Genomic DNA, 24932 nt, shown 5'->3' with positions numbered 1-24932 from the left:
AATGAGGAATTTAGAAGTAATCACAACTTGGCTTGGCTGCATGCTTACAACAACTAATCACTCCTGCACTTCAAAAGAAGACTGCGCCCTTCTTAGGGACTCATCGCAGGAATTGCGCCCCCCGAGGGACCAACCATGCTCTCCAGTGCGAGAGGGTAAACCAATTCTCCGACACCCATATGGGTCAGCTCTCCAAGACGGGAGGATAAACTTTACACTCCGAATATCCAGACGTGGATGAGCCTGGCTGCCCTAGTATAACTAGATGCACGATGGCTTGCGCCGGGATTCCTAGAAGTAGCTGCAATGGTCTTTTTCAAGGCTTAGCTAACTGAAGGATTTTGGGTCTCTTGGCCTAATCCGTAGGGAACCGGGCCCTAGAGACGGAGAGGGCACATTACGCAGTACATCCGATGGACGGCTGCCTTGGAATCCTAAAGCTGCTACCGAGTGCACTAAGGTAGCCTACGGATTCCGGAAGACTGCCTACGGCTTGCCCTTCGAGCAATGAAGCCGCACTAGACTTATACAACCGCACATTCTTGTGAAAGGTTAAACAAGCTAGCGCGCATATACGAAGTTTTATCCACTGCCGACATGCTACGTAGTCGATAAGCTTCACCTCTGCCAAGCGCGGAACAACCTACACCAAGTCCTAAAGTGTTGTGATACTTGCTACGCAACCTACGGAATTGAAGAAAGTCAAGGTTAACAGCCTAGTGGTTACGCGGACTTGTCTGCTTCTGTAAGTAAGGCATCCGGCTGCCAACCCTATGGCTAACAACTTTGCAAAGTTCTACACCAACACCTACGGCTGCATAGGTTACGCGAGTTTGTCTGCTTATAAAAAAGTAGCATGCCTGCCACTGGTCTATCAAGTCTTAAGGTTAGGGCATGAACAAAAGAAGTGAAGATAAAGAAAAACGAAGGAAAACATGTTTATAAACAACTAGCAAAGGCCGAATGAGTTCAAGCAAAACAAAAGTTACAAGGAAAAACAAAGAAAATCCTAAAGGCTACCTAAAATATTACACTACAGCAGTTTGGACATCCCACGACTACTCGGTCGCCACACCTTCAACAACCGTAATACTCTTAGCAACGGCATCATCCGGCGCTTCACCCCCGGCTGCCCCAGTCTGGGCACTAACTTCTCCAACTACTTCACCAATGGAAGCCTTAAAAGTAAAAGCAAGCAAGTCTTTCGGAGAAATAGAGAAGGTCTTAAAACCTCAAGCCCATCATTCTCACCATTCAGCTGCTCATTCTTCTTAAGCAGACTAACACAGACGCGCTGCAGCTCATCCACTCCCTTCTTAGCATAAGCAGTGAAACGAAGCTCAGAAATTGCAAGCTTAAGATCTTGAATCTGAGGCGAATCAATCTCAGCAGCAAAGGGAGCAGGTTTTGGCGCCACTTTAGTAGCAGAGTCCACCTTACCACTCTTCATAATAGCAAGTCTCTACAAAGGTGAACCAGACTTAGCTCCCAAAGAACGTCCTGGTACAGACTTCGGCACTGGGGGCATGATAAAACTTTTACGCTGAGCAATCTTATCCACAATTGTACTAGCCATTCTCAACATGGAAGACGCCACATGCTCAGATCTAGCAGCCTTATTTTTCTTCCCATTAGAAGAAGTCATGTCAATCACATACCTCTCGGTAGCAAGCGGACCCTCATGAGCAGCAGAAGAAGTCTTCAGTTTTTTCTTAACTAGGCATCTCATGAGCAGGCGGGGAAGATCTCTTCTTTCCATCTTCATTCATAGTAAGCTCCACGACAGCGATCAGACGAGCCAATGCATCCGCCTTGATCCTCTTTACCTCATCTTTCTGGAGCAGCCCACCTTTCTTTCAGCAAAGAAGACTAAGTAGCCAACGACATTCATGGTACTCAGCAGGGGAGCTCAACCCAGCATTCCAGCAGGCAGAAGGCATGCATACCCAACATTCCAGCAGCCCATGAGACCCGCAATCTCCTTATTTCTCTCAATTGCCAGCCTGGCCCGAGTCAGGTCCAAGAGCCCAAATGACATGAGCTATGCGGCTCGCCTAACACTGTGCCCTAGCGCCACAATCCTCGACCCCAGCTGCACAAGCTGCCCTTGGCTCAGGCCAAGCCAAGCTGCCCAAGCAGTGGTCCCTGCCACGACATCTCCTCAGCTCATGCCGAGCCAGCTCCTGGCCCCTGCCAGCCGACGTGCCACACCACCCCGACGGCTACCCCGCAATAGCACTATCCAAGAATAAGGCAAGAAAAATTAAATTTTTCTTACATTGGTGCGGCACGAAGAAGACAAAGAAAGCAACGAAAGACGGTCCTTTGCACGGGCAAGATGTAGAAGATTGCTAGAGGAGGGGGAACAAATATCCTCTAAGCTATCTCTCTCTTGTAGGGTAGAATAAATCGCTCTCCAAAGTTGATTTAATAACCCACTTAAGGTGGACTTAAATAGGCTTTGAGAGAAATTTATTTCCCTTTCCTAGAATGATCTAATTTCCTATTAAAGAGAGAATCTACATCAAAATAGGAAGCAGTCCTAAGTTTCCTAAAGCAAGAAAATCTCTACACCTGCCGCCCTTTTCTGCGAGCAGCCCAACAGGTGTGGGGGCATTTGTGGAGCCAAAAATATTCACAAGGCGACACGTGAGTTTTTTGGACAAAAAGGACAAAAATACCCTCGAGGCATACCGGGTCTCCTACACGCGAGCAGTGGAGAATCATCCATCAACCAAGTCAGAAGTACCCAAAATGGGTAACAATTCAAAACCTATTTCATATATGTTTTTACCTCATTTTTTCCTTATTCAATTAGCCATTTATTTCAAACATTCCATAACATCCTCAACCAATTAATATAATCAATATATTAAAGGCTAATTACACCACCAAATCACCCTAAAATCACACCAAGGGCCGGCCATTCCCATCCAAAAAGAGCCTATCATATTCTCTACCTTTTCCACCTTTTTCCCTTTTTAATTACACTAATTAGCTAGCCAATTAAACCCATAACCATCAAAACATTCCTTTATGTTTAAATTAGCCAATTAATCATAATAAATTGGCTAATTAAACCTAAATTAAACCTAAAAACCCTAGCCACCTCCTAACTCTATAAATAGGCACCTATTCTCACCAAAAAATCAATTCCAACACTTTGGCAAAAATCCCAAAATTCTCTAAACACTCTTTCTCTCTAAATTCTAACTTTGGCATCGGAGGTTCTTCGGCCAAAGCCCCCTATTCATCGTGGGCGCGTGAGGCTCTTGGCCTTAACCTAAGGTGTTAATTGTTTTGTAGGTGCAAAATTATCCAAGATCAAGGAGGAAGAAATTTGCATCCACACACTCAATTAAATCCAACATTGGAATGCAATGGTCCCCCAATGCAGATAAATCATGTAGGACCATAGGCAAGCATCTAATAGTGTGGTCCCCCAATGCGAATTACCAATGCAGATTAACCAGGCAGGATGACAATGATCCTCCAATGCAGATTAACCAGGCGGAGTATCCTTAAGATGCACATGACCCCTCGATGCTGATTAATCAAACGGGATATCCATGTACCACAATACTACATGGTGCAATCAATTCATCACACATCACACATTCTACAACATACATCAATTCACCATGAATCACAATTGGAAGCGCGCACACACATCTATCCAACAAATATTTTAGGCTCATATATATACAAGTTATACAGAATAATTCTAATATGGTCTTCGGCTTATATCTTCATACTAGAAGTTGCCATTATAATTGATGTCATCTAGAGTCTCAATAGACACGTAAATCCTTGTAAGGTGGCACTTGCACGTAAATCGAGATAAAATTTCCCACCAAGATGGCTCACTGACGAAGATAGACCCACTGGTTTCTATCGGGGTATCTAGTAATGTTAATTTTAGTATTTAAGAATGAGATTTTTTTATTAACACCCTACATTTTGTTAACTACACCCCATATACTTAATAAACCCCACTTCTACATTTTGAATTAAAAATTATCTTAATGCACCCCATTTGTTTTCCAATACTACCCTCATGCACCACACTCTCGACATACACCTAACACTCAAACTCTTTGTCAACATCTAGGTTTATGTCAATGGAGTGCCTAGTTTTCTATCAATTAGGGATTTTAGATTTCATATTTGTAGAAATTGGACCAAAAGCATCGAATGCAAACCAAGTTTTGCAAAGAAATAGAATAGGGTGTTTGCAATCTTAGCAAGTGAGTTCAAAAGGTTGTTCAAGAGAATTTCGAAAGTGTCCAGCATCATCAAGCTAAGATTTTTTTTTCGTCCCAACAGTTAACAACAAACTTGTTCAACTTTTTTTCTGAAGAGATTTTAGCCAATCAAATAAAATATTATAAACATAAAGTGATATATGATAAATGACATTGCAATGAATTGTGACCTTGACTTCAATGCTTTGAGAGCTTGAAGAACATAATATACACTAAAAATGATTTGGGGGTGTATTCATAATTTTATGGGGCCTAAATAGTCTTTTCGTATTACATTATATAAGTAATATTTTATGTGAAGTACATTCAACAATATATGAGGTGCTAATAAAAAAACTCTTAAAAACATTTCAGAACATCTTGTGTTTGTTTATCTATTTATATTTCTTTACATATTACCTTCACTTGATGACCTAAACAACCTTGCGAATGTCACACTTTGATACTTTACGTTATTACAAAAGGAAAACTAATGAAAATGACTTGAAAACTTTGAGTTTTAATGATAAGGACAAAATATGGTTTTCATTAAAGTGACTTTTTAGTGTAAAAATATGATTTTTCGTTAAAATGAATAGTACCATAGGTTTTTCGTTAAAACTCCCTATTATAAAGTCATTCAGTTTGGTGCACCAACATGCTATACCTAACTTCCAGGTACATTAATATACAAATTGAGTGAAAGCCATTTGAGATGGGAGGCAGATTATCTGCCCTCCTGATACGGTGACCTTCCCATTCTTTCTTATTTGTGCAGTCACGGTTAAGTTACGTTAACATTTTATATTCTTATTGCTTTTTATCTTATTATCTTATTAAAAAATTAATATAAAATATTAACGTGACTTAATGTGATCGCACAAATAAGAGGGAATGAGAAGGTTACCGTATCAGGAGGGCAGACAATCTGCCTCCTTTGAGATGGCCACATTGTCAGGTAGTCTCATTTTGTGTTCTGCATCAAGCAACGGTAAACTCGAAAGTTGAAAGCGCTCAGCGCTCCAGCAAACAAAACTTGGACAACTTGAAAATGTTAGCCCTGCCCTAAACCCCACTATTTGGGTTTTGGGTTTTTTTTCTTTTCCAAAACTGAAATTGATCATCATCGGCTTCGATTAACATGGTAGCGCTCTACAAATTGAAGACCCTCAGATTTTCCTGTATTGCTGCTGCTGCTTCCAGAATTAAACGATTTGGGGTTCGAAGTCAGATACTCTGCCGGCACTTGACCTCCGAAATCTCAGAAGACGAACAGAATTTGAATTTGACGGCCAATTACCTCATAAACTCATGTGGGTTGACCCCAAAAGGTGCGATTTCAGCATCCAAGTGGATCGAGTTGCAATCCCCGGAAAGAGCAGACTCCGTTTTGACTTTTTTCAGAAGCCATGGATTCTCCGCAACCCAGATCTCCAAGATCCTCAGGTCGTGCCCCCAACTCCTTAACTCCCATCCGGATAAAACCCTTCTGCCAAAGCTCGAGTTTTTCAGCTCGTTTGTAGTGTCAGGGCAGGACCTTGCAAAAACCCTCGCATATAGTCCCACGATTTGGGCCACAAGCTTGGAGAAACGGATTCTACCCACTTATCATTTCCTTAGGAGTTTACTATCCGCGGAAAAGGTCGTTTATGTTTTGAAGCGGGGTTCGTGGATTTTCGTCGAAGGCCACTCCAAGAAGGTGGCGCCAAATATTCGGATTCTGAGACAATTCGGTATGCCCGATTCCCACATTTCTCTGTTGCTAGCTTATTATCCCGGTGTTTTGATGCTAAAACCTCAAAAATTTGGCGAACTTGTGGACGAGGTTAGGCAAATAGGTTTTAAACTGGAAAAAGCAACTTTTGTGAAGGCCCTTAGTGCATTGTGTGGTAAGACTAAGTTGAAATATAATCGAAGTCGAGAAGTTTATAGGAAATGGGGTTGGTCTGATGATGATTTTCTCTCTGCTTTCACCAAGGATCCGCAGTGTATTCTTCATGCGGAGAAGAAGATAATGTAAGTAATGGATCTATTAGTGAACAAGATGGGATGGCCGTCAACAACGATTGTTAAATACCCAGTGGTCCTGTGTTACAGTTTGGATAAGCGAATTATCCCGAGGTGTTCTGTTGTTAAAGTTTTGTTGTTGAAAGGATTGATAAAGGAAATTGGAAGTGTGAGTTTGTATACTATGTTCAGCCCCACGGAGAAATGCTTCTGGGAGAGGTTTGTGGACAGATATATAGATGAAGTACCTGCTCTATTGAGTGTGTATCAAGGGAGAGTTGAAATCCAGGATGTTTGATTTTGATGCGTTGAAGCAGGTGACATTACTGTAGGTAGTAATAGCCCCCTGTATTCTAGAAACTTATTCCTTAGGTAAGGTTTAATTTATATGGGACATGTTTTCTCTGCATTGAATTCGTTTCTTTAAACTTCTTGTCATAGCCCTAGCCCTAGCTTCTTTTAGTTATATACCTTTGTGTGTGTGTGTCTTTAGTAACTACGGTTCATGAGTTTAGTTTTTTTGAATATTGTTTTGTAGAATATGCACCTATATTGGTTCTATGATGGTTCAATCTTGTCGATTTTTCTAGTTCTAAGACGTCAATATCTTTTTAAGACCTTTTTAAGACTTGGGAGCAGCCTTCGCCCATGAGCGGTAGGTCTCGGGTTCGAGACTTGGGAGCAGCCTCTCCATAAATAGGGGTAAGGCTAGCCGACATTCACCTCTCCCAGACCTTGCATAAAGCGGGAGCCTTGTGCACTGAGTACGACCTTTTTAAGACGTCAATATCTTTCAGTCCGTCCTTGATTCTCTACCCTGGTAATGATTGTCCTCCAGAAGCAGGTAGTATACTTCAGTGGCCATGCTCTATTTATAGTAAAGTAGGAACATAGCATTACCGCCGGGTAAGCATGGCTCTCTCCCATAGTTCTCTCTTGTTTATACCTTATAAAAAAAAACAACAACAACAAAGCCTTTTCCCACTAAGTGGGGTCGGCTATATGAATCCTAGAACGCCATTGTGCTCGGTCCTGTGTCATGTCCTCCGTTAGATCCAAGTACTCTAAGTCTTTTCTTAGAGTCTCTTCCAAAGTTTTCCTAGGTCTTCCTCTACCCCTTCGGCCCTGAACCTCTGTCCCGTAGTCGCATCTTCTAACCGGAGCGTCAGTAGGCCTTCTTTGCACATGTCCAAACCACCGTAACCGATTTTCTCTCAGTTTTCCTTCAATTTCGGCTACTCCTACTTTACCTCGGATATCCTCATTCCTAATCTTATCCTTTCTTGTGTGCCCACACATCCAACGAAGCATCCTCATCTCCGCTACACCCATTTTATGTATGTGTTGATGCTTCACCGCCCAACATTATGTGCCATACAGCATCGCCGACCTTATTGCTGTCTTATAAAATTTTTCCTTGAGCTTCAGTGGCATACGACGGTCACACAACACGCCGGATGTACTCTTCCACTTCATCCATCCAGCTTGTATTCTATGGTTGAGATCTCCATCTAATTCTCCGTTCTTTTGCAAGATAGATCCTAGGTAGCGAAAGCAGTCGCTCTTTGGTATTTTCTGATATCCGATCCTCACCCCTAACTCATTTTGGCCTCCATTTGCAGTGAACTTGCACTCCATATATTCTGTCTTTGATCGGCTTAGGCGAAGACCTTTAGATTCCAACACTTCTCTCTAAAGGTTAAGCTTCGCATTTACCCCTTCCTGAGTTTCATTTATCAACACTATATCGTCTGCGAAAAGCATACACCAAGGAATATCATCTTGAATATGTCCTGTTAACTCATCCATTACCAACGCAAAAAGGTAAGGACTTAAGGATGAGCCTTGATGTAATCCTACAGTTATGGGGAAGCTTTCGGTTTGTCCTTCATGAGTTCTTACGGCAGTCTTTGCTCCTTCATACATATCCTTTATAGCTTGGATGCTACTCGTACTCCTTTCTTCTCTAAAATCCTCCAAAGAATGTCTCTTGGGACCCTATCATACGCTTTTTCCAAATCTATAAAGACCATGTGTAAATCCCTTTTCCCATCTCTATATCTTTCCATCAATCCGTAAGAGATAGATTGCCTTCATAGTTGAGCACCTTGGCATGAACCCGAATTGGTTGTCCGAAACCCGTGTCTCTTGCCTCAATCTATGCTCAATGACTCTCTCCTAGAGCTTCATTGTATGACTTATTAGCTTAATACCCCTATAGTTCATGCAATTTTGTACGTCGCCCTTATTCTTGTAGATAGGCACCAAAGTGCTCTTTCGCCACTCATATGGCATCTTCTTCGTTTTCAAAATCCTATTGAAAAGGTCAGTGAGCCATGCTATACCTGTCTCTCCCAAGATTTTTCACACTTTGATTGATATATCATCTGGGCCCACTGCTTTTCCATGCTTCATCTTCTTCAAAGCTACAACCACTTCTTCCTTCCTGATTCGACGGTAAAATGAGTAGTTTCTACATTCTTCTGAGTTACTCAACTCCCCTAAAGAAGTACTCCTTTCATGTCCTTCATTGAAAAGATTATGAAAATAACCTCTCCATCTGTCTTTGACCGCGTTCTCTGTAGCAAGAATCTTTCCATCCTCATCCTTGATGCACCTCACTTGGTTTAGGTCTCTTGTCTTCTTTTCTCTTGCTCTAGCTAGTTTATAGATATCCAACTCTCCTTCTTTGGTATCTAGTCGCTTATACATATCGTCATAAGCCTCTAACTTAGCTTCTCTCACAGCTTTCTTCGCCTCTTGCTTCGCTCTTCTATACCTTTCACCATTTTCATCGGTCCTATCCTTGTATAAGGTTTTACAACATTCCTTCTTAACCTTCACCTTTGTTTGTGCCTCATCATTCCACCACCAAGATTCTTTTTGGTGTGGAGCAAAGCCCTTGGACTCTCCTAATACCTCTTTTGCTACTTTTCGGATACAACTAGCCATGGAATCCCACCTTTGGCTAGCTTCCCCCTCTCTATCCCACATGCACTGGGTGATTACTTTCTCTTTGAAAATTGTTTTTTTTTCTCATTTTAGATTCCACCATCTAGTCCTTGGGCATTTCCAAGTCTTGTTCTTTTTTCTCACTCTTTTGATATGTACATCCATCACAAACAAGCGATGTTGATTAGCCAAGCTCTCTCCCGGTATAACTTTGCAATCCTTACAAGTTATACGATCCCCTTTCCTCATTAGAAGAAAATCTATTTATGTTTTTGACGACCCACTCTTGTAGGTGATCACATGTTCTTCTCCCTTCTTTATTCCTTATATGGGGAACAAAATACATGCTGAGAAAATTGGTTAAAAATGAAAGAGAGAACTTGATGTTTTTCTTCCCCCCATTAGTGCAAACGTGACACCCTGCTTACGCTAGTTGTAAAATTGTTTGAGGCATTGCAAAGAAACCAGATTTGAAAATGTTGATAAACTGAAATTGTCTGTTTCCTTTTCATTTTCCCAGGAACCAAACTGACCATCATTGTTTGAAGTCAATGAGGATAGAATCTGTTAGACGGTCATCGAGTCAACAGATATTGAGTATGTATCGGAAAAGTTGAAGTCCAGGATGTATGATGTTTGTAGATCAAGAGGTTAGATACTATAACAATTTTTCATGCTTTGTTGCAGATTTAGTACTGCTCATTGTCATTGGTAGCAGCAATATAAATTGTCTGTTTCCTTTCATTTTTCCCGGAACCAAACTTACCATCATTGTTTGAAGTTAATGAGGATAGACGGTTTGTTCTTCTTAAGATATTATATCTTTTAGCTGCATGTAACTACTTGTGAAATATAACAGCAAAAATCAATCTACAACTCTCTTTGTTTTCAGTTACAGATCTGGGACTCATTAATTTGCAAATGATGATTGGTATCTGGACATCTTTCTTACGCTAGAAGCCACCCTGCCATCGTCCTACCGGTACAAACATCTACGCTGTTTCTTACTTTAAAATATGTACCTTATATATGAACAATGACATGCATCTTATATATGAACTGAGCCTGTTACTTATAATCTGGGTGGATCAAGTTTCTGCTGCTTTTTTGTGAACTGCACACACGCACGCACGGTCACACATTCACACATTGTAGACAGGCACACTTTTGCCACTGACGTTGGAACTTGGAAGACATGATTCTTCACCTTGAATTTCAATTGCAGGGTGCACCTTTTCTTGTTTTATTTCTGAATTTGGGGTACTTGTACCCGTAGCATTTACATTTTGCATGTAGTTGAATACTTATGTAAATAGGATGTAATGCTCTGTTTTCCTGGTTTTTTACTACATATTTTCCTTCTTGGATATCTGTCGTGCGAACGGTACCTATGATATTACTAACGAGAAGTCGCGATCATGTAACAATTATCATGCAGATACACTCAGTTAAGTACCATACAATACTAACAAGTGACATTAGTTAAGTACCAATCTCTCCTCTCTAAGGTTGGTTCTAATCAGATACACTGAGTTACACGCTAATTGCTGCTACAGTTCATTGATTTTGCTTAGTAAGATCATATAAAGTTTGAATGCGATTCTCGTTACACCCCTTTCAAGTCGACAGGAGGAGGCCGAATCGACAGCCTGCACTTCAAACAGAGAAATCTGGCCTTTGATGCAATGATAATCCAACTCTATATGCTTGGTTCTATCACGATAAATTAGATTTGAACTCGCGATATTGCAGATATATTGTAGTAACATCGTATAAAAGTGTAGTCCTCTTATTGGTTAATAGCTAGATGAGGTTGTTGAATTTGACGGTTGATGGAACTCTTGATGTCATTGATCTCGAGTTGTAACTATATTAGTAACTGAACTTTGAAGTTTGATGGGATGTTAAATTTTACGAGGATTTGATATACTAGAAAATGAAAAATATGTTGAAAATTGTGATTTGTTTTAATAGGATTGGGCTAATAGTTATATAATTTAGGCCCAAAGCTCCCAAAACAAACCGTTGAACATTGGTTTGGTTTTTCTTAGGAATATTTGTCAAATTTGAACCGAACCGAACTAAATCATTATATTATAATTGGATTGGTTGTGGTTTTGAGGTAAAATCGATCTAATCCAGACCGTCCCTTCCCTATTACTCGCTATTGTTGTAAAGATTTTGTTTTCCGCTTATGTAGATGAAGATCTTTTGTTGCGAGCAAAGGAAAAAAAGATGGATTGACAAAGGGATGAGACTATTTGACTTGTTATATGTAAGAAGTCATTACTTATTCAATTCAATGACGACGTAACATTATTTCTCTTCAAATGTTATAGATTTCACTCTATTACCGTCTAAAAGATCATTTTTATATAATTATTTAATTTAAAATAATTTATTCATTCATATGCAGAAAGCGTCATATGTTTACCATAACTGTCAATTTATTCAGCAAGTATAAAACAATCTTGAAATTAAAAATAATAATAATAATTGTAGAGATATAAGTAAGGTCTAAAATATCGATATTATCCCGATATTTCCATCGAAATTTTCGTGTTTTTGGACTACCGATATTTCCTATATCATCGATATTTTAGACCTTGATAGGAACTCTATGTGGTACTAAGTCACTCATGTATCTTACCATGCAATGTATAAAATGTAAAATATTGTATTAATTCATTATATATAAATGATTATGGTGTGTTTAAATTTCTTTCATTAATTACTACATATTTTTTACACTCACAATGTTTGTTAGCTCGCTATATAATCAACTTAAATTAGTTAAATCCATCATGCAATGCATTTCCTTCTAATTTTTTGTGATAAACTAATAGATAATTGACTAAATAAACATCATGCAAAGTTTCAAATTTCCAAGTTTTTCTTACAATTTCCGTGATTATTATCGATATCGATAATATCTCTATATTTTCATCGAAATTTTCGTGTTTTTGGACTATTTCTGATATCATCGATATTTTAGACCTTGAATATAAGTATGACGAGTAACTCTAATTATAGTATTTGAACCCTAAAGTAATTTCAAGTCATCATTAAAATAAAGAAATAAATTTTCTTTGTATTTCCATCCTGAAAATCAAACTATCATATCACCCGCGTCAAACCTCAGGGTGCGTTTGGTACGTGGGATGAGACGGAACAGAGTGGGACGGAACCGTTCCGTCCCACGTTTGGTGCGCTAAAATTATGTGGAACGCGCGTCCCACGGAACGAAAATGGGTTAGATTTTGGTTCCCCCTCCCCCCTGGAACAGGTTTTTCCATCCCGTGGGACACAAACTTTATAACTTTTTGGACAACAATACCCCTCTTATTTTTCATTAATTACATTGTCTACCTCCCTTTCTCTCCCGTAACCTCCTCTCTTCTACCCTTGTCTCTCCCGTAGCCCTCCTCTTCCTCCACCACAAACCCAGTAACCCAACTGCTAACCCAATCCCAGCAAACCCATCCGACGACGACGACGTCACCATAGCAAACCCTCTTCTTCTCCGGCACCGTCTGGCGTCACGAACATGACCCGTATCTCGTAATCTTCGTCCGTGTAAGTGAGGTGGATCTGATCCGGAACACGACCCGATTCGAAGCTAAGCTCGTCATTCCTAATCTGAGGTGGCGAGCAGGTGGGCGGTGCCGGGGATTAGGATGAAGTCGCCCGATTTGGAGAGGGAGGTTGGGGAGAGAGAGAGTGAAACAGTTTGGTGGGTCGGAGGGAAGAAGGTGGATGCTGCACGGAGGACGATTGAAATCAATTTTGGGATTTTTCTGTGTTTGATTTGAAGAGAAAGAAATTGTTTGGGGGTCTGATTCGTCATTTTTTTTCGTTCCGTCCTATGCATACCAAACATAACACGAACCTCCATTTCGTTCCGTTCCGTCCCGTCCCGTTCCGTTCCGTCCCGTCTGCGTACCAAACGCACCCTCACTGAACGTTAGACTCGCTAGGGTTTGGGGGATTTGGGGTTTTCCGATTGAAATTGGTTGTCACCGGCCTTCGGCAGCTAACATGGTTGCGCTCCACAACTTGAAGGCCCTCAGATTTGGTTATTCGCAATCTTCCCGCATAGTTGCTTCCATAACTCAACGATTTCTCTCTGGGGATCCAAAACCCTCACATTTTCCTCTTCAAGTTCAGATACTCTGCAGACATTTCACCTCAGAAATCTCAGAAACCCAACCCAATGTCGCAGTCAATTACCTGATAAACTCATGTGGGTTGTCACCAAAAGATGCAATTTCAGCATCCAAGAGGGTCAAACTGCGATCCCTAGAAAGAGCAGACTCCGTTTTGGCCTGTTTGAGAAACCATGGAATCTGTCAGACCCGAATCACAAGCGTCATCAAACATCGCTCAGAACTTCTTCAAGCCGATCTGGAGAAAACCGTTTTGCCACAGCTTGAGTTTTTCAGGTCTATTGGAGTTTCAAGGGAAGACCTTGCAACAACTCTGTCATATAATCCGCGGCTTTTGATCACAAACTTGGAAAATCGGATTGTACCCACTTACGATTTCCTCAGGAGTCTGCTTTCTGCGAAACACGTCGCTTCTGTTTTCAAGGCGGGCTCGTGGATTTTCGTGGAAGGCCACTCCAAGAAGGTGGCGCCAAATATTGAGGTTTTGAGAGAATCAGGTATGCCCCAATCCTGCATTTGTCATTTGCTAGCTCATTATCCATGCACTTTTATGCTAAAGCCCGAAGAGCTTGGTGAACTTGTAGATGAGGTTATGAAAATGGGTTTTAATCTGGAAAAAACATCTTCTGTGAAGGCAATACGTGCATTGTGTGGTAGGTCTAAGTTGAAATGCAATCGAAATCGAGAAGTTTATAGGAGGTGGGGCTGGTCTGAGGATGTTGCTCTCTCTGCTTTCAGGAAGAACCCACTTTGTATGATTCATTCGGAAAAGAAAATAATGAAAGCAATGGATTTTTTTGTGAACAAGATGGGATGGTCGTCAATAACAATTGCCAAATACCCAGGGGTCATCTCTTTCAGTTTGGAGAAGAGAATTGTCCCGAGGTGTTCGGTTGTCAAGGTTTTGTTGTTGAAAGGACTGATAAAGGAAGTCGAAAAAACTATGAGTTTGTATTCTCTTTTGTTCCCTGCAGAGAAAATCTTCTTGGAGAGTTTTGTAACCAAATATCTTAAAGAAGTACCTCAGTTGCTGAATGTTTATCAAGGGAAAGTGGATGTCTGGGATGTCTGATCTCCATACGTTAAAGCGGGTGACATCACTTAAATATTTTAGCTTGCTTCTACTCCATAGCCTAGCTTCTTCTGGTTATATCTATATGTGCTTTCTTATGAAGGAACTGCTTGAGTTGGCATGCTATCTGTGGTGTCATGAAAATCTCTTGTTTTGTTGAAATATGCAAACATATTGGGTTGATCGGGGTTCAGTTTAGTCCATTTTCAAGCTATAAAATGTCAATGGCTGTCAGTCCCCAAATACATGTAGTGCTTTTGGCTGGTGATTTGGTTCTTCAGGGATCAAGAAACCTAATTCGACGTGTAATGAAGGGTGATCTGCTGCTAATTGTTATCTTTGTGGATGAACCTATGTACAAATCCTCCGAAGCTTTGCTGTTTCAAAAAGAGAGGTCAGGGATCAATTGTACTGTTTCCAAAAAACTATGAAGCAAGGAGTTCTTTAGTCTACCCTTGCACGATAGTCTTCTAGTGTTGCTTCTAATTTTCATTTAAACAAAACTTAGTGTGTGTTCCATCCAGCGCTCCCAAACACGAGAAACAAGTTTCTGAGTTTGATTTTGCTGATGTTAGTTATTTCTGGCTTATGATTGTGACTCCAAACTTGTCCGATCAAAATGCGAATAAAATGCACAAAACGTTGACAAGCTACAAGAAGGTGAGTTTTACAAACATTATATTCAAAATACTATTGTCTCACTGAATTTTTAATTTTTATAGCAGTTATGGAAGGTCATTCCTTGCATCTCTTCATGCATTTTGTCTTGTGAAGTGATTTCTTCTCTAGTTCTTCAACGCTCCTCTCTCATTGCTTCTTTACTCGTGGTTGGCAATCTTGATACTATCGTGTATAGTCTCTTCCATAGCATCGGGTATATGATTCGGAAAGGGATCCTCTCCGGATCCCTTCCACCAAATCTACCCCATCAATCAATCCGGGCCCTTGAAATTTGATCCAACGGTTAAAGTTATTATAACTTTTAAAGGGTCCATGTTTTTTAGCCATTGGATCAAATTTCAAAGGTCCGGATTGATTGATGGGATGGATTTGGTGGAAGGGATCCGGAGAGGATCCCTTTCCATATGATTCCTCAAGCATCACCAATTGTATAAAGATTCCTTTCAAATCAGGCTCAAATTCCATGCGTGGATTGCTTCTTTATATGTTTATTCTTGTTATATTGTGTTGTATTAGATAGAGGTCTGTGTTTCTTCGCAGTAAGGGTCATTTTTCATTCAATGACATTGTGACATCATTTACTGTATAAACGTTATAACTGGAAATGTTCATTCTCTTTATTACTGTCTAAAGATTTATCCTTGGAAAAATCCAGTAAATTAGATTTTCTCCAGAAAAATTCATTAAATGTGAACATAAAGTAGTCATGAAAACACGAATTGACGGTCTATTATGAAGATGTTATTTTGGATTTTACGACATATGTATGATCAAACTGTCACCAAATTCAATGACTCTTTTGAAGATGATGTTTATTGATTAGTGAAATAAAAAAAAGGCAATGATTATAAAGTTTTGTACAATAATGATTTTAAATCGTGATTGAAGGATGAAGGACTCCTTATCTATATATAAAGGAAAAAGGCAAAAAAATAAACTTTCATGATACCCAAATTGACCCAATAAAAAAATATTCACAAAACAACCCAATGTTGTGAGACGCTGGTCGCTTAGTAGGTTCGTTACTGTTTAAAATATAATTTTAACGAAAAACCAATTAATGAATTATCTGTTTTTAATTTTTCTTAAAATTTGAAATTCTCTTAGTCTTTTGGTATAGTTTTCTCTTAGTTTGGACCAATCATTGTGATTATTATTATTATTTTTTTTTTTTGAAATTATATGTTAGGTTTTCTTGTACTAGAAGTGACGGAGCAAAGTTAAGTAGTGTAAACGGATGATTATCTTATTATATACGTTCTTATCTAGGTATTTTAAAATTGTATTAAGTAGTATTTCAAACCTCTGTTCTGAACAAAGGGGTAAACAAGGAAAAGAAAACTTTCCTCCTTGCAGTAGTCGAGCAAATTGAGAATATTGAGGTGAGATAATCGACGCGTGATATGCTTTTCAGCCTGTATACATATCATTCATCAAACAAATATATGGTAATACACTAATTTCTCAAAACAATTATTATAAAGTGATAGACTCATATAATACAATTTTAAAATACCTAGATAAATGATGTATATATAACGAGGGTTATATTATTATGCAGTTTAGATTTAAATAAAAAAAAAGGATCAAATATCTTTAAATTTAGGTTTTAAATCGTTGATTACAAGTGTTTAAATAACAACTATAATAGATTTTGCATGGATAAATATATTTTGAAGACCATGAATATGATAGTTTTTTGTAGTGATAAGAGAAATAAAAGAAAAACTGACAAAAATGTGCAAAAATGATTGAAATTCTTGCGGGTGCCAGAAGTCACTTGTGACTTTGTGGTAGCCAAGTCACGCGTGATGTTTTGCCACCTCAAGAATTTGAATCAATTTTGTAAATTTTTGTTAATTGTTCTTTTGTTTCTCTTACCACTACAACAAACTATCAATTCATGTTCTTTAAAACATATTTTTTTTCATGGGTGGAGTCGTCTCGTTTTTTGAGCACCTGGGAGTTCGTCTCGTTCTACGTGCATGAGCCCACCTCGTCTTGTGTGCCTGGATTTGCCTCATTCTGCATGTGAGGGGTCGGAGCCTGTGTCGTTTTGGCATGCACAAGGGCAATATCATTTTTCGTGTGCAGGGCTGGCCTTGATTTGTGTGACGTATCTTGCCTCGTTTACTGTGCACAAAGCTCGCGTCGTTTTGTGTGCCAAACATTTTTTGTGAGTGGAGCCCGTTATTTTGTGTGCCGCAGTTCGCCTCGTTCTACATGAGCTGAGTCCGTCTTGTTTTGTATCTATCGAGCTCGCCTAACACCTATGTTTTTTGACAAAAATGCAAATTTTTTATTTTCGCAAAATATTTTTTCTGAGCATGAAATTAAACTTTTTAAGGAATTTGGAAGCAGTTTTACGGTTTATTGAGTTACAAATGTATATTTAGTAGAATATTTAAGCAGAAAACTAAAAAATTAGTGAGAAATATAGTAGGGAGGCCTAGAACATTGTCAAATGGGGTTCGACACAAGAATCTAAATGGAAAGTCTCACCTTAATTTTTAAAACTTCACAGTGAGGCGAAGTTGAAAATAAATAGATTGAAATGTGGTTTATGTACGAATTTGCAAAACCAATAGAAAACCGTGAGTGTTAATCCATGTTTTATGTAAAAAAATTGCAAATTTTTTTTATATTCTCGAAATATTTTCCGTGAGCTTTTAGGAAACCTTTATAATGTATTTGGAAGTGGATTTACGATTTATTGAGTAACAAGTGTATATTTAGTAGAATATTTAAGCTAAAAAGTAAAAAAAAAAAGTGAAAAATTATAGAGATGTTAAAATGTATATTTAGTGTATATTTTTTAATTTCTTTTCAAATTAGACATGTTAAAATCACTTTTAGGTGAGGCTTAAACAAAAAATAGTAAATTTTGTTTTGTTAAATAGTCTTTCACGCATGTCGCAGATGACCATTGTCGCATTCGATCCTCAACTGGTCAAACTAGACATCCTTCCACTAAGTTTCCTCAAATTCACGTCACTTTAAGCAAAACCGACTCTGCTCGCCATTCTTAGGGAATGCATGTCGCAGAGTAGCGGTCCGATGTTCAAAGTCATTCATAACCTATTACATCAAACTTGAGGCACAATGCCAATATGAATTTCTTATTCTTCAATAAGGTGTGACTATTCAGGCAGAATGAGGATTGCACTATTATGCCGAAAGACGTCAACAAACATAAGCTGTGACATCCAAATGATATCAAGGCCGACACACTACTAAAGTAGGAGAAGATCCTAAGTATGCTCTGATACCAAACTGACACGCCCTAATCCCGATATCCCCAAATATCATGGTAGGCACATGCTAGCCGACACCCAAGGGTGATGAAGCCATTAAAAACATGCGCACATATAAGATATGTAATTAGAAAGAGAAATACCAGTGTAGGAATGTGTTCAGAGCATACAACTAGCCAAGAATAAAGTAAAAGAATTATCATAGAAATGCACGAACCGAGGAATGTGTCCTACACAAAGGAGACTCAAAGATGTCTGAGCGGATATGTCTTGACGCCGGGATCGTGTTCCTCGATTCTAACTCTTGAGGGGGCACAAAAACAAAAAAGGTGAGTGGACCAAAGTTTATAATAATAATACTAATAATAAGAAAACCATTTTATTTATGAACATACTAACCTCCTGTTTTGAAAACATATGTAATACTACATAATAAGTTTTTCTGAAAACTCTAGATGCCATGAAAACGTTTTTAAAATCAGTATGTAGAAAACTGTGCTCAGAAATGAATACAGATGCCCGAAGGCAAATCCATAAAACATATGTTAATAACCTCAGTGAGGTACTCAACTAGGGATATCATAGTCGCCCGAAGGTAGTACTTGTCCATCACTCGAAGGTGAAGCTGAATAAAATAGCATACATACACACTGACACTAGCCGTGGCTAGTGAAGCTGTCTGACACCACTTTCGACGGTGAAGCTGGAGGTATATATATCTCACTACTCATCCACTATGTCTTATGGCCATAGACGTCATACCCGTGTTGTGTGTATATGCCGTATGATAACCCAGTAGGTAAGTACAAAAAACATAACTCAAATCTCATATTAAATCCAGAGCTCAAAAGCTCATTTCATAAATCCATGATAATTCATAGATTAAAAAATCCGTAGAATATCATATTTGTAATCCATAGCATTTCATATACGAAAATCTAATGAGTCATAACCTTTCATAAAACATAAATTCAATAAATCATAAATATTTCATAAAGGTTCTTTGAATAAATCATGAATAATGCATAAAGCGTAAAATCATGCTTTTCGTGAATGCAAGCCTAATATTTTATAAAAAAAAAACATGCAAGTTTAGAAGCGGTCCACTCACAAATATTTTGTTACCCGAGAGCTGCTCGAACAAGGAAGGATGGTGTCACCTTCTAACCGATGCACCTAAACGCAATTAGGGACCATTTAGTAAAACTCTACAAAAATGTTAGAATTTGGGAAAACGGACGGCGGATTCGGATTCGGCACATCGAAAAACCTAAGGAGGGACCTTGGGTTTCCCCCCACACGCCGCCGCATGTGGCGTCCAACAGTCCAAACTCGTTGGAAAATTCAACAACTCAAAAAATTCCCAAAATTTACAAGAATAAAAATCTCAATGAGAGGAATAACTTTCATACCTTGGCCAAAGTCCAATTCGGCCGGGAAACATCTCAAATCACCCTCAATTCATCGGAAAACCCAGGGTGAGCTTCAATTCGTTTATTCCATCGCTTCGCCGCCCCCAAAATGGTTTCGAGGTTTGTTCCTGGCCTCAAGATGAGTTGAACCAAGGTGGTGGTCAACCACAACACATTCAAAAACGACAGATCGCCGCCCTTGAACCCATTGCACCCACTGTGCGGGTTTCACAGAATCAAGGCCAAATATATTTAATATTGGGGTGTAATAGGTAGAGGGAAGGTTGTGGAGTTGGTTCTAGGTGGTGTCACGGCTTAATTTGTCGGAATTTGGTCAGAGAAAGCATCAGGAACCATGAATTCTGTCGAGTTGGGTCACTAGGGTTGAAGGGAGGTCCGGGTTGCCTGATTCCTCCCTACCCTCATTTCCCTCATTTCTTTCCTCTCCCATTGGTTCATTATCCTCATCTTTTCCCCGATTGGGCCGCTTCCTCCCACCTTGCTCTCCTATTATTTCCATCTCAGCCACACACGTGGCACCAGATAGATGCTCCAACAAAATTTGGAGCCGTCTAGATTTATGGTCAAATGACCATTATGCCATCAATTTTGTTCGTTTATAATTTCTTTGTTATAACTCCAAATTACATTCCATTTGCGTGACACGACAAGGCGGTCAACAAAAGTCAACGTATTTGCCTCGAAGGGCATTTTCATAATTTCACATTTTAAAATTATAAAATTCGTAATAATTGGGATGAGTCGTTACACAAAGAGCACCTCATCTTGTGTGCTTGGGTTCACCTTCTTCTCCATGTAAGGTGTTCGCATTGTTTTACGTGCCAGAAGCTCGCCATTTTTTACATCCATGGAACCTACATCGTTTTGGAGTGTACAGGGTCAGCCTAGTTTTCTGGGTGCAAGCTAGCCTTGATTTATGCGAAGTATCTCGCCTCGTGTTGCATGTCAGTCGTTTTCTGTGAGCGAAGCCTCCTTGTTTTGAGTGTTATGGTTTGCCTCGTTCTACATGAGTTGAGTTTGCCTTGTTTTGCGTGCGTCGAGTTTGCCTAATACCCATGTTTTTTGACAAAATAAAAAAAAAAAATTTACAAAATATTTTCCTGAGCATTAGTGAGATTTAAAACATGGATAACTTTTTATTTTCGCAAAAATTCAAATTATTGAGCTACAAATGTATATTTAGTAGAATATTTAATTGGAAAACTAACAAATTAGTAAGAAATATAGTAGGGAGGCCCAAAACATTGTCAAATGGGGTTTCACAGAAGAATCTCAAAGGAAAGTCTTACCTTAATTTTCAAAACTTCACTGTGAAGCAAAGCTGAAAATAAATAGATTGAATGGTAATAAATGTATGAATTTGCAAAACTGTCTGAAAACCATGAGTGTTAATCTACGTTTTTTATAAACAATACAAATTTTTTATCTTCTCGAAATATTTTACATGAGTATTAAGGAAATCTTTATAATATATTTGGGAGTGGAAAGGGTCAGTTTCAGTTTTTCTATAATGGGTAAATTACACTTTCATACCTTAAGTACTATTTTATTTCAAAATAATACATCCGTTACATTTTCCATCCATGAATCCGTTAAGTGCTAACGTGGCTACCAAATGTGTGCCACGTGGCAATTTTTTTTTAAAAAAACTCGAATTTTCTCAACAAAAAAAAAAAACCCATTATCCCTCCCCACCTCCCCACCCCGCGACCCACCTCCCTTGCATAGAGACCCAAAATCACACCTAATCTCGGGTGGTTTTGTGGTAAATTCATCTTGGGATTTTTGAGTTTGAGATGATTTTTGAACTGGTTTTGTGGTAGATCCACCTAATCTTGAGTGGGATTTTTGAGGGTGGGTGATAGGGGATTTTTGGGAGGGGTGATGGGGGATGGGAGAAGAGGGTGGGTCGGCGATGGGTTTTTTTTTTTTATATTTTGAAAATTCAGGTTTTTTAAAAAATATTTAAAAATAACTATTTTTGTCATGTGACGCACATTTGGCAGCCACGTGACATATATTTAGTAGCTACGTCAGCACTTAACAGATCCATGGATGGAAAATGTAATTGATGTATTATTTTGAAATAAAATAATACTTAAGGTATGAAAGTGAAATGTTCTGAAGATATTGTAAGGAATTGAAATAGGCCCCAAACCTTAAGTATGAAAATGTAATTTACCCACTTTTATAATTTATCCAGCCGTAGTTCCACCCGCTAGGGTTTTGGGGCTTTTTCCAATTGAAATTGATCAATCATCGGCACCCCAAATGGCTGCACTCTACAAATTGAAGTCCCTGAGATTTGGTTATTCGCAGTCTTCTTGTATAGTTGCTTCCACAACTCAACGGTTTGTCTCTGGAGATCCCCAACCCTCACTTTTTCCTCTTCAAAATCTGCTACTCTGCAGACATTTCACCTCAGAAATCCAACCCAAATTCTCAGTTAATTACCTCATAAACTCATGTGGGGTGTCACCAAAAAATGCAATTTCAGCATCCAAGAGAGTGAAGCTACGATCGCCGGAAAGAGCAGACGCCGTTCTGGCCATTCTCAGAAACCATGGACTCTCTGAAACCCAGATTACAAACATCGTTAGGAATCGCTCAGAAGTTCTTCAATTGGATCCTGAGGAAACCCTTTTGCCGAAGCTTGAGTTTTTCAGGTCTATTGGAGTTTCAAGGCAGGATCTTGCAATAACTCTGTCATACATGCCGCAGCTTTTGACCACAAGCTTGGAAAATCGGATTTTACCCACTTATAATTTCCTTAGGAGTTTGCTTTCTGAGAAAAATGTCGCATCTGTGTTGAAGCACGGCTCGTGGATCTTTGTGGAAGGCCACTCCAAGAAGGTGGAGCCGAAAATTCGGATTTTGAGAGAATTAGGTATGTCCCAATTCTGCATTTCTCGGTTGATAGCTTATTATCCATGCACTTTAATGCTAAAGCCTAAAGAGTTTTGTCAAGTTGTGGACGAGGTTAAGAAAATGGGTTTTGACCTGGGAAAAGTAACTTTTCTGATGGCAATGCGTGCATTGTGTGGTAAGAGTAAGGTTAGATGCAATCGAAATCAAGAAGTTTATAAGAATTGGGGTTGGTCAGAGGATGACGCTCTCACTGCTTTCAGGAAGAACCCGCAGTGTATGATTACGTCGGAGGAGAAAATAATGCAAGTAATGGATTTTTTAGTGAACAAGATGGGATGGTCGTCAACTACAATTGCCAAATACCCAATAGTCCTTTGTTACAGTTTGGAAAAGAGAATTATCCCTAGGTGTTCGGTTGTTAAAGTTTTGTTGGCGAAAGGATTGCTAAAGGATGTCGAAAATGTTAGTTTGTGTTCTCTGTTGAGCCCTGCGGAGAAAGGCTTCTTGGAGAGGTTTGTGGCCAGATATATAGATGAAGTACCTCAGTTATTGAGTGTGTATCAAGGAAAAGTTGAACTCAAGGATGTATGATGTTCGTAGGTCAAAAGAAGTTGAACTCCAGGATGTATGATGTTCGTAGGTCAAAAGAAGTTGAAGTCCAGCTTCTATGATTTTGATATGTTGAAGCGACATCACCCCTGTTAGTTTTAGCCCCTGTATGATTGTAAGTCAGAAAATGTGTCCTTAGAAAGTTTCATTTGTCCAACATGTTGCTCAAAATTTCTTCATTCTTCTACTCCATAGCCTAACTGCTTTGGGTTATACAAATATGTGCTTTTATATGAAAGACCTGCTTGAGTTGGCATCCTCTTTGTGGTGTCATAAAACTCTCTTGCTGTTTGTGGCTCCTGAATTTAATTTTCCTTGAATATTGTTTTGTAGAAATGTGCAACATACCCTGTTTATCGGGGTTCATACCTTGTGCATTTTCCAGGTTATTAGATGTCAATGGCTTTCACTCCCTAAATATATGTAGTGCTTTTGCTTGGTGATTGGATTCCCCAGGGATCAACAAACCTAACTCTGACTTGTACCAGTAGCTTTTACATTTTGCATGTAGTCAAATACTAGAGATATAAATACGATGGCATGCCCTGTATTCCTTCACTGTATCATTGTGATTTGCTTGTGTTAAGCTTATTTGTGAATCGTCAGACCATAAGGAATTAAGGATTGAGGGTGCGATTTCCGTAATGCTTGTGTTATTTAAAAATGAAAATGAAGCTTTCACAAAATCTGTACTGCAGATTCATTAGAGTTATAGTGCAGGTTCATTTGGCAATTGCCATCTGCGTAGTTAAGTGAACCAATTTCTATGTGCTGTGGTCTGATACCAATGACAGTGCCCGTTCTACCATAAGTACTCAATGTGTCCGGAAATGATTTCTATTGCATAATCAAGGGAAGGGAACAACATCGCAACTCTTCAGACTGTTGCATTGCACAAGGAAATCAAGTATGTACTGACTGAAACTGAAGCTGATCATCGACGTTGATGCCATCATCTGGAGTTTTTTTTATAGCTTCTGCTAAATTTGATGCATATTAGAATTTATATTTACTACATGTTGATCTTGTAGGCACAGAGCGCTTGGACAGAAGGTTTCTGCATTCGGCCTGAAGGGAGAGATATACTGGCGTTCATTTCCACTCTTTATTTTTCTTCTTTGGCCATTTACACGACCAGGTTTGAGCTGTTCAGTTGGTGCAATTGCAACCTGAGAAACATATGGATGATTAAACCGTCTCCAAATTTAATGAACTCCTTTAATGATGATCTTTAGATGATGACGGAAAAAACAGCTCGGATTATAAAGTTTTGTACAATAGAATGATTTTACATCATGATTGAAGGATGAACGACTCCTTATGATTTGTGAAATGTCGGTGAGCAGCATAGGAACTGAACTCCAACATAGGCTGTTTTGTTTTGTTTTGTTTTAGGTAGTTTGTTGGATGCTTGGACGACCCTGTTCGACCTGGCTTGTATATACTGGTATCCTAATACATATATGAAGAAGACATGTGTACGTATATTTGCATATTGGTTTCCAAGCTTATTGAATTTAAAGTAATGAACTAGAGATGAGCCGTATTCTTAAATCATCTTAGGGTTCGTTTGTAAGTGTTTTTAAAATGACTGAAATCATTTTTGATAAATGTTTGTGAAACCAATCATTAAGAAAAATCCAAGT

The 24932-nt window shown here is 39.1% G+C and overlaps 2 protein-coding genes, 1 long non-coding RNA gene and 1 pseudogene across 4 annotated transcripts; all 4 read left to right on the top strand.

Moving 5' to 3' along the window:
- Window positions 1-5210: 5210 nt before the first annotated feature.
- LOC139187478 (transcription termination factor MTERF8, chloroplastic-like) lies at window positions 5211-6679 on the top strand (annotated as a pseudogene).
- Window positions 6680-9749: 3070 nt separating this feature from the next.
- Window positions 9750-11158, top strand: LOC103438727 (uncharacterized). The gene is made up of 3 exons (XR_011582593.1): window positions 9750-9853; window positions 10096-10185; window positions 10642-11158. It is a non-coding gene; the product is annotated as an uncharacterized lncRNA (long non-coding RNA).
- Window positions 11159-13114: 1956 nt separating this feature from the next.
- Window positions 13115-15005, top strand: LOC103438608 (transcription termination factor MTEF1, chloroplastic-like). The gene is made up of 2 exons (XM_008377139.4): window positions 13115-13866; window positions 13954-15005. Exons 1-2 carry the CDS (start codon window positions 13242-13244, stop codon window positions 14439-14441), a joined length of 1113 nt encoding a protein of 370 aa, XP_008375361.1. The 5' UTR covers window positions 13115-13241; the 3' UTR covers window positions 14442-15005.
- Window positions 15006-22007: 7002 nt separating this feature from the next.
- LOC103438607 (transcription termination factor MTEF1, chloroplastic-like) lies at window positions 22008-24779 on the top strand. 2 transcript variants are annotated; one of them, XR_011582592.1, is made up of 3 exons: window positions 22008-22696; window positions 24007-24193; window positions 24318-24779. XR_011582592.1 is itself a non-coding variant. In XM_029105195.2 (2 exons), exons 1-2 carry the CDS (start codon window positions 22081-22083, stop codon window positions 24356-24358), a joined length of 657 nt encoding a protein of 218 aa, XP_028961028.1. In that variant the 5' UTR covers window positions 22008-22080; the 3' UTR covers window positions 24359-24779. The 2 variants fall into 2 exon arrangements, 1 of the variants encoding a protein (XP_028961028.1); XM_029105195.2 differs by lacking the exon at window positions 24007-24193.
- The last annotated feature ends 153 nt before the right edge of the window (window positions 24780-24932 follow it).

The sequence above is a fragment of the Malus domestica genome, chromosome 07, assembly GCF_042453785.1.
Source record: "Malus domestica chromosome 07, GDT2T_hap1".
Classification (NCBI taxonomy): domain Eukaryota; kingdom Viridiplantae; phylum Streptophyta; class Magnoliopsida; order Rosales; family Rosaceae; genus Malus; species Malus domestica.
Note: the sequence above shows the minus strand (reverse complement) of the source record. Positions and strands in the feature narration are given on the sequence as shown.

What these genes read in the sequence shown, in the direction of transcription:
- LOC103438607 (XM_029105195.2), top strand. Translation starts at nt 22,081, where the DNA reads ATGGCTGCACTCTACAAATTGAAGTCCCTGAGATTTGGTTATTCGCAG. An exon ending in TCGGATTTTGAGAGAATTAG is followed by an intron (nt 22,697 to 24,317) that starts GTATGTCCCAAT and finishes TTGATCTTGTAG; the next exon opens with GCACAGAGCGCTTGGACAGA.
- LOC103438608 (XM_008377139.4), top strand. Translation starts at nt 13,242, where the DNA reads ATGGTTGCGCTCCACAACTTGAAGGCCCTCAGATTTGGTTATTCGCAA. An exon ending in TGAGGTTTTGAGAGAATCAG is followed by an intron (nt 13,867 to 13,953) that starts GTATGCCCCAAT and finishes GTGAACTTGTAG; the next exon opens with ATGAGGTTATGAAAATGGGT.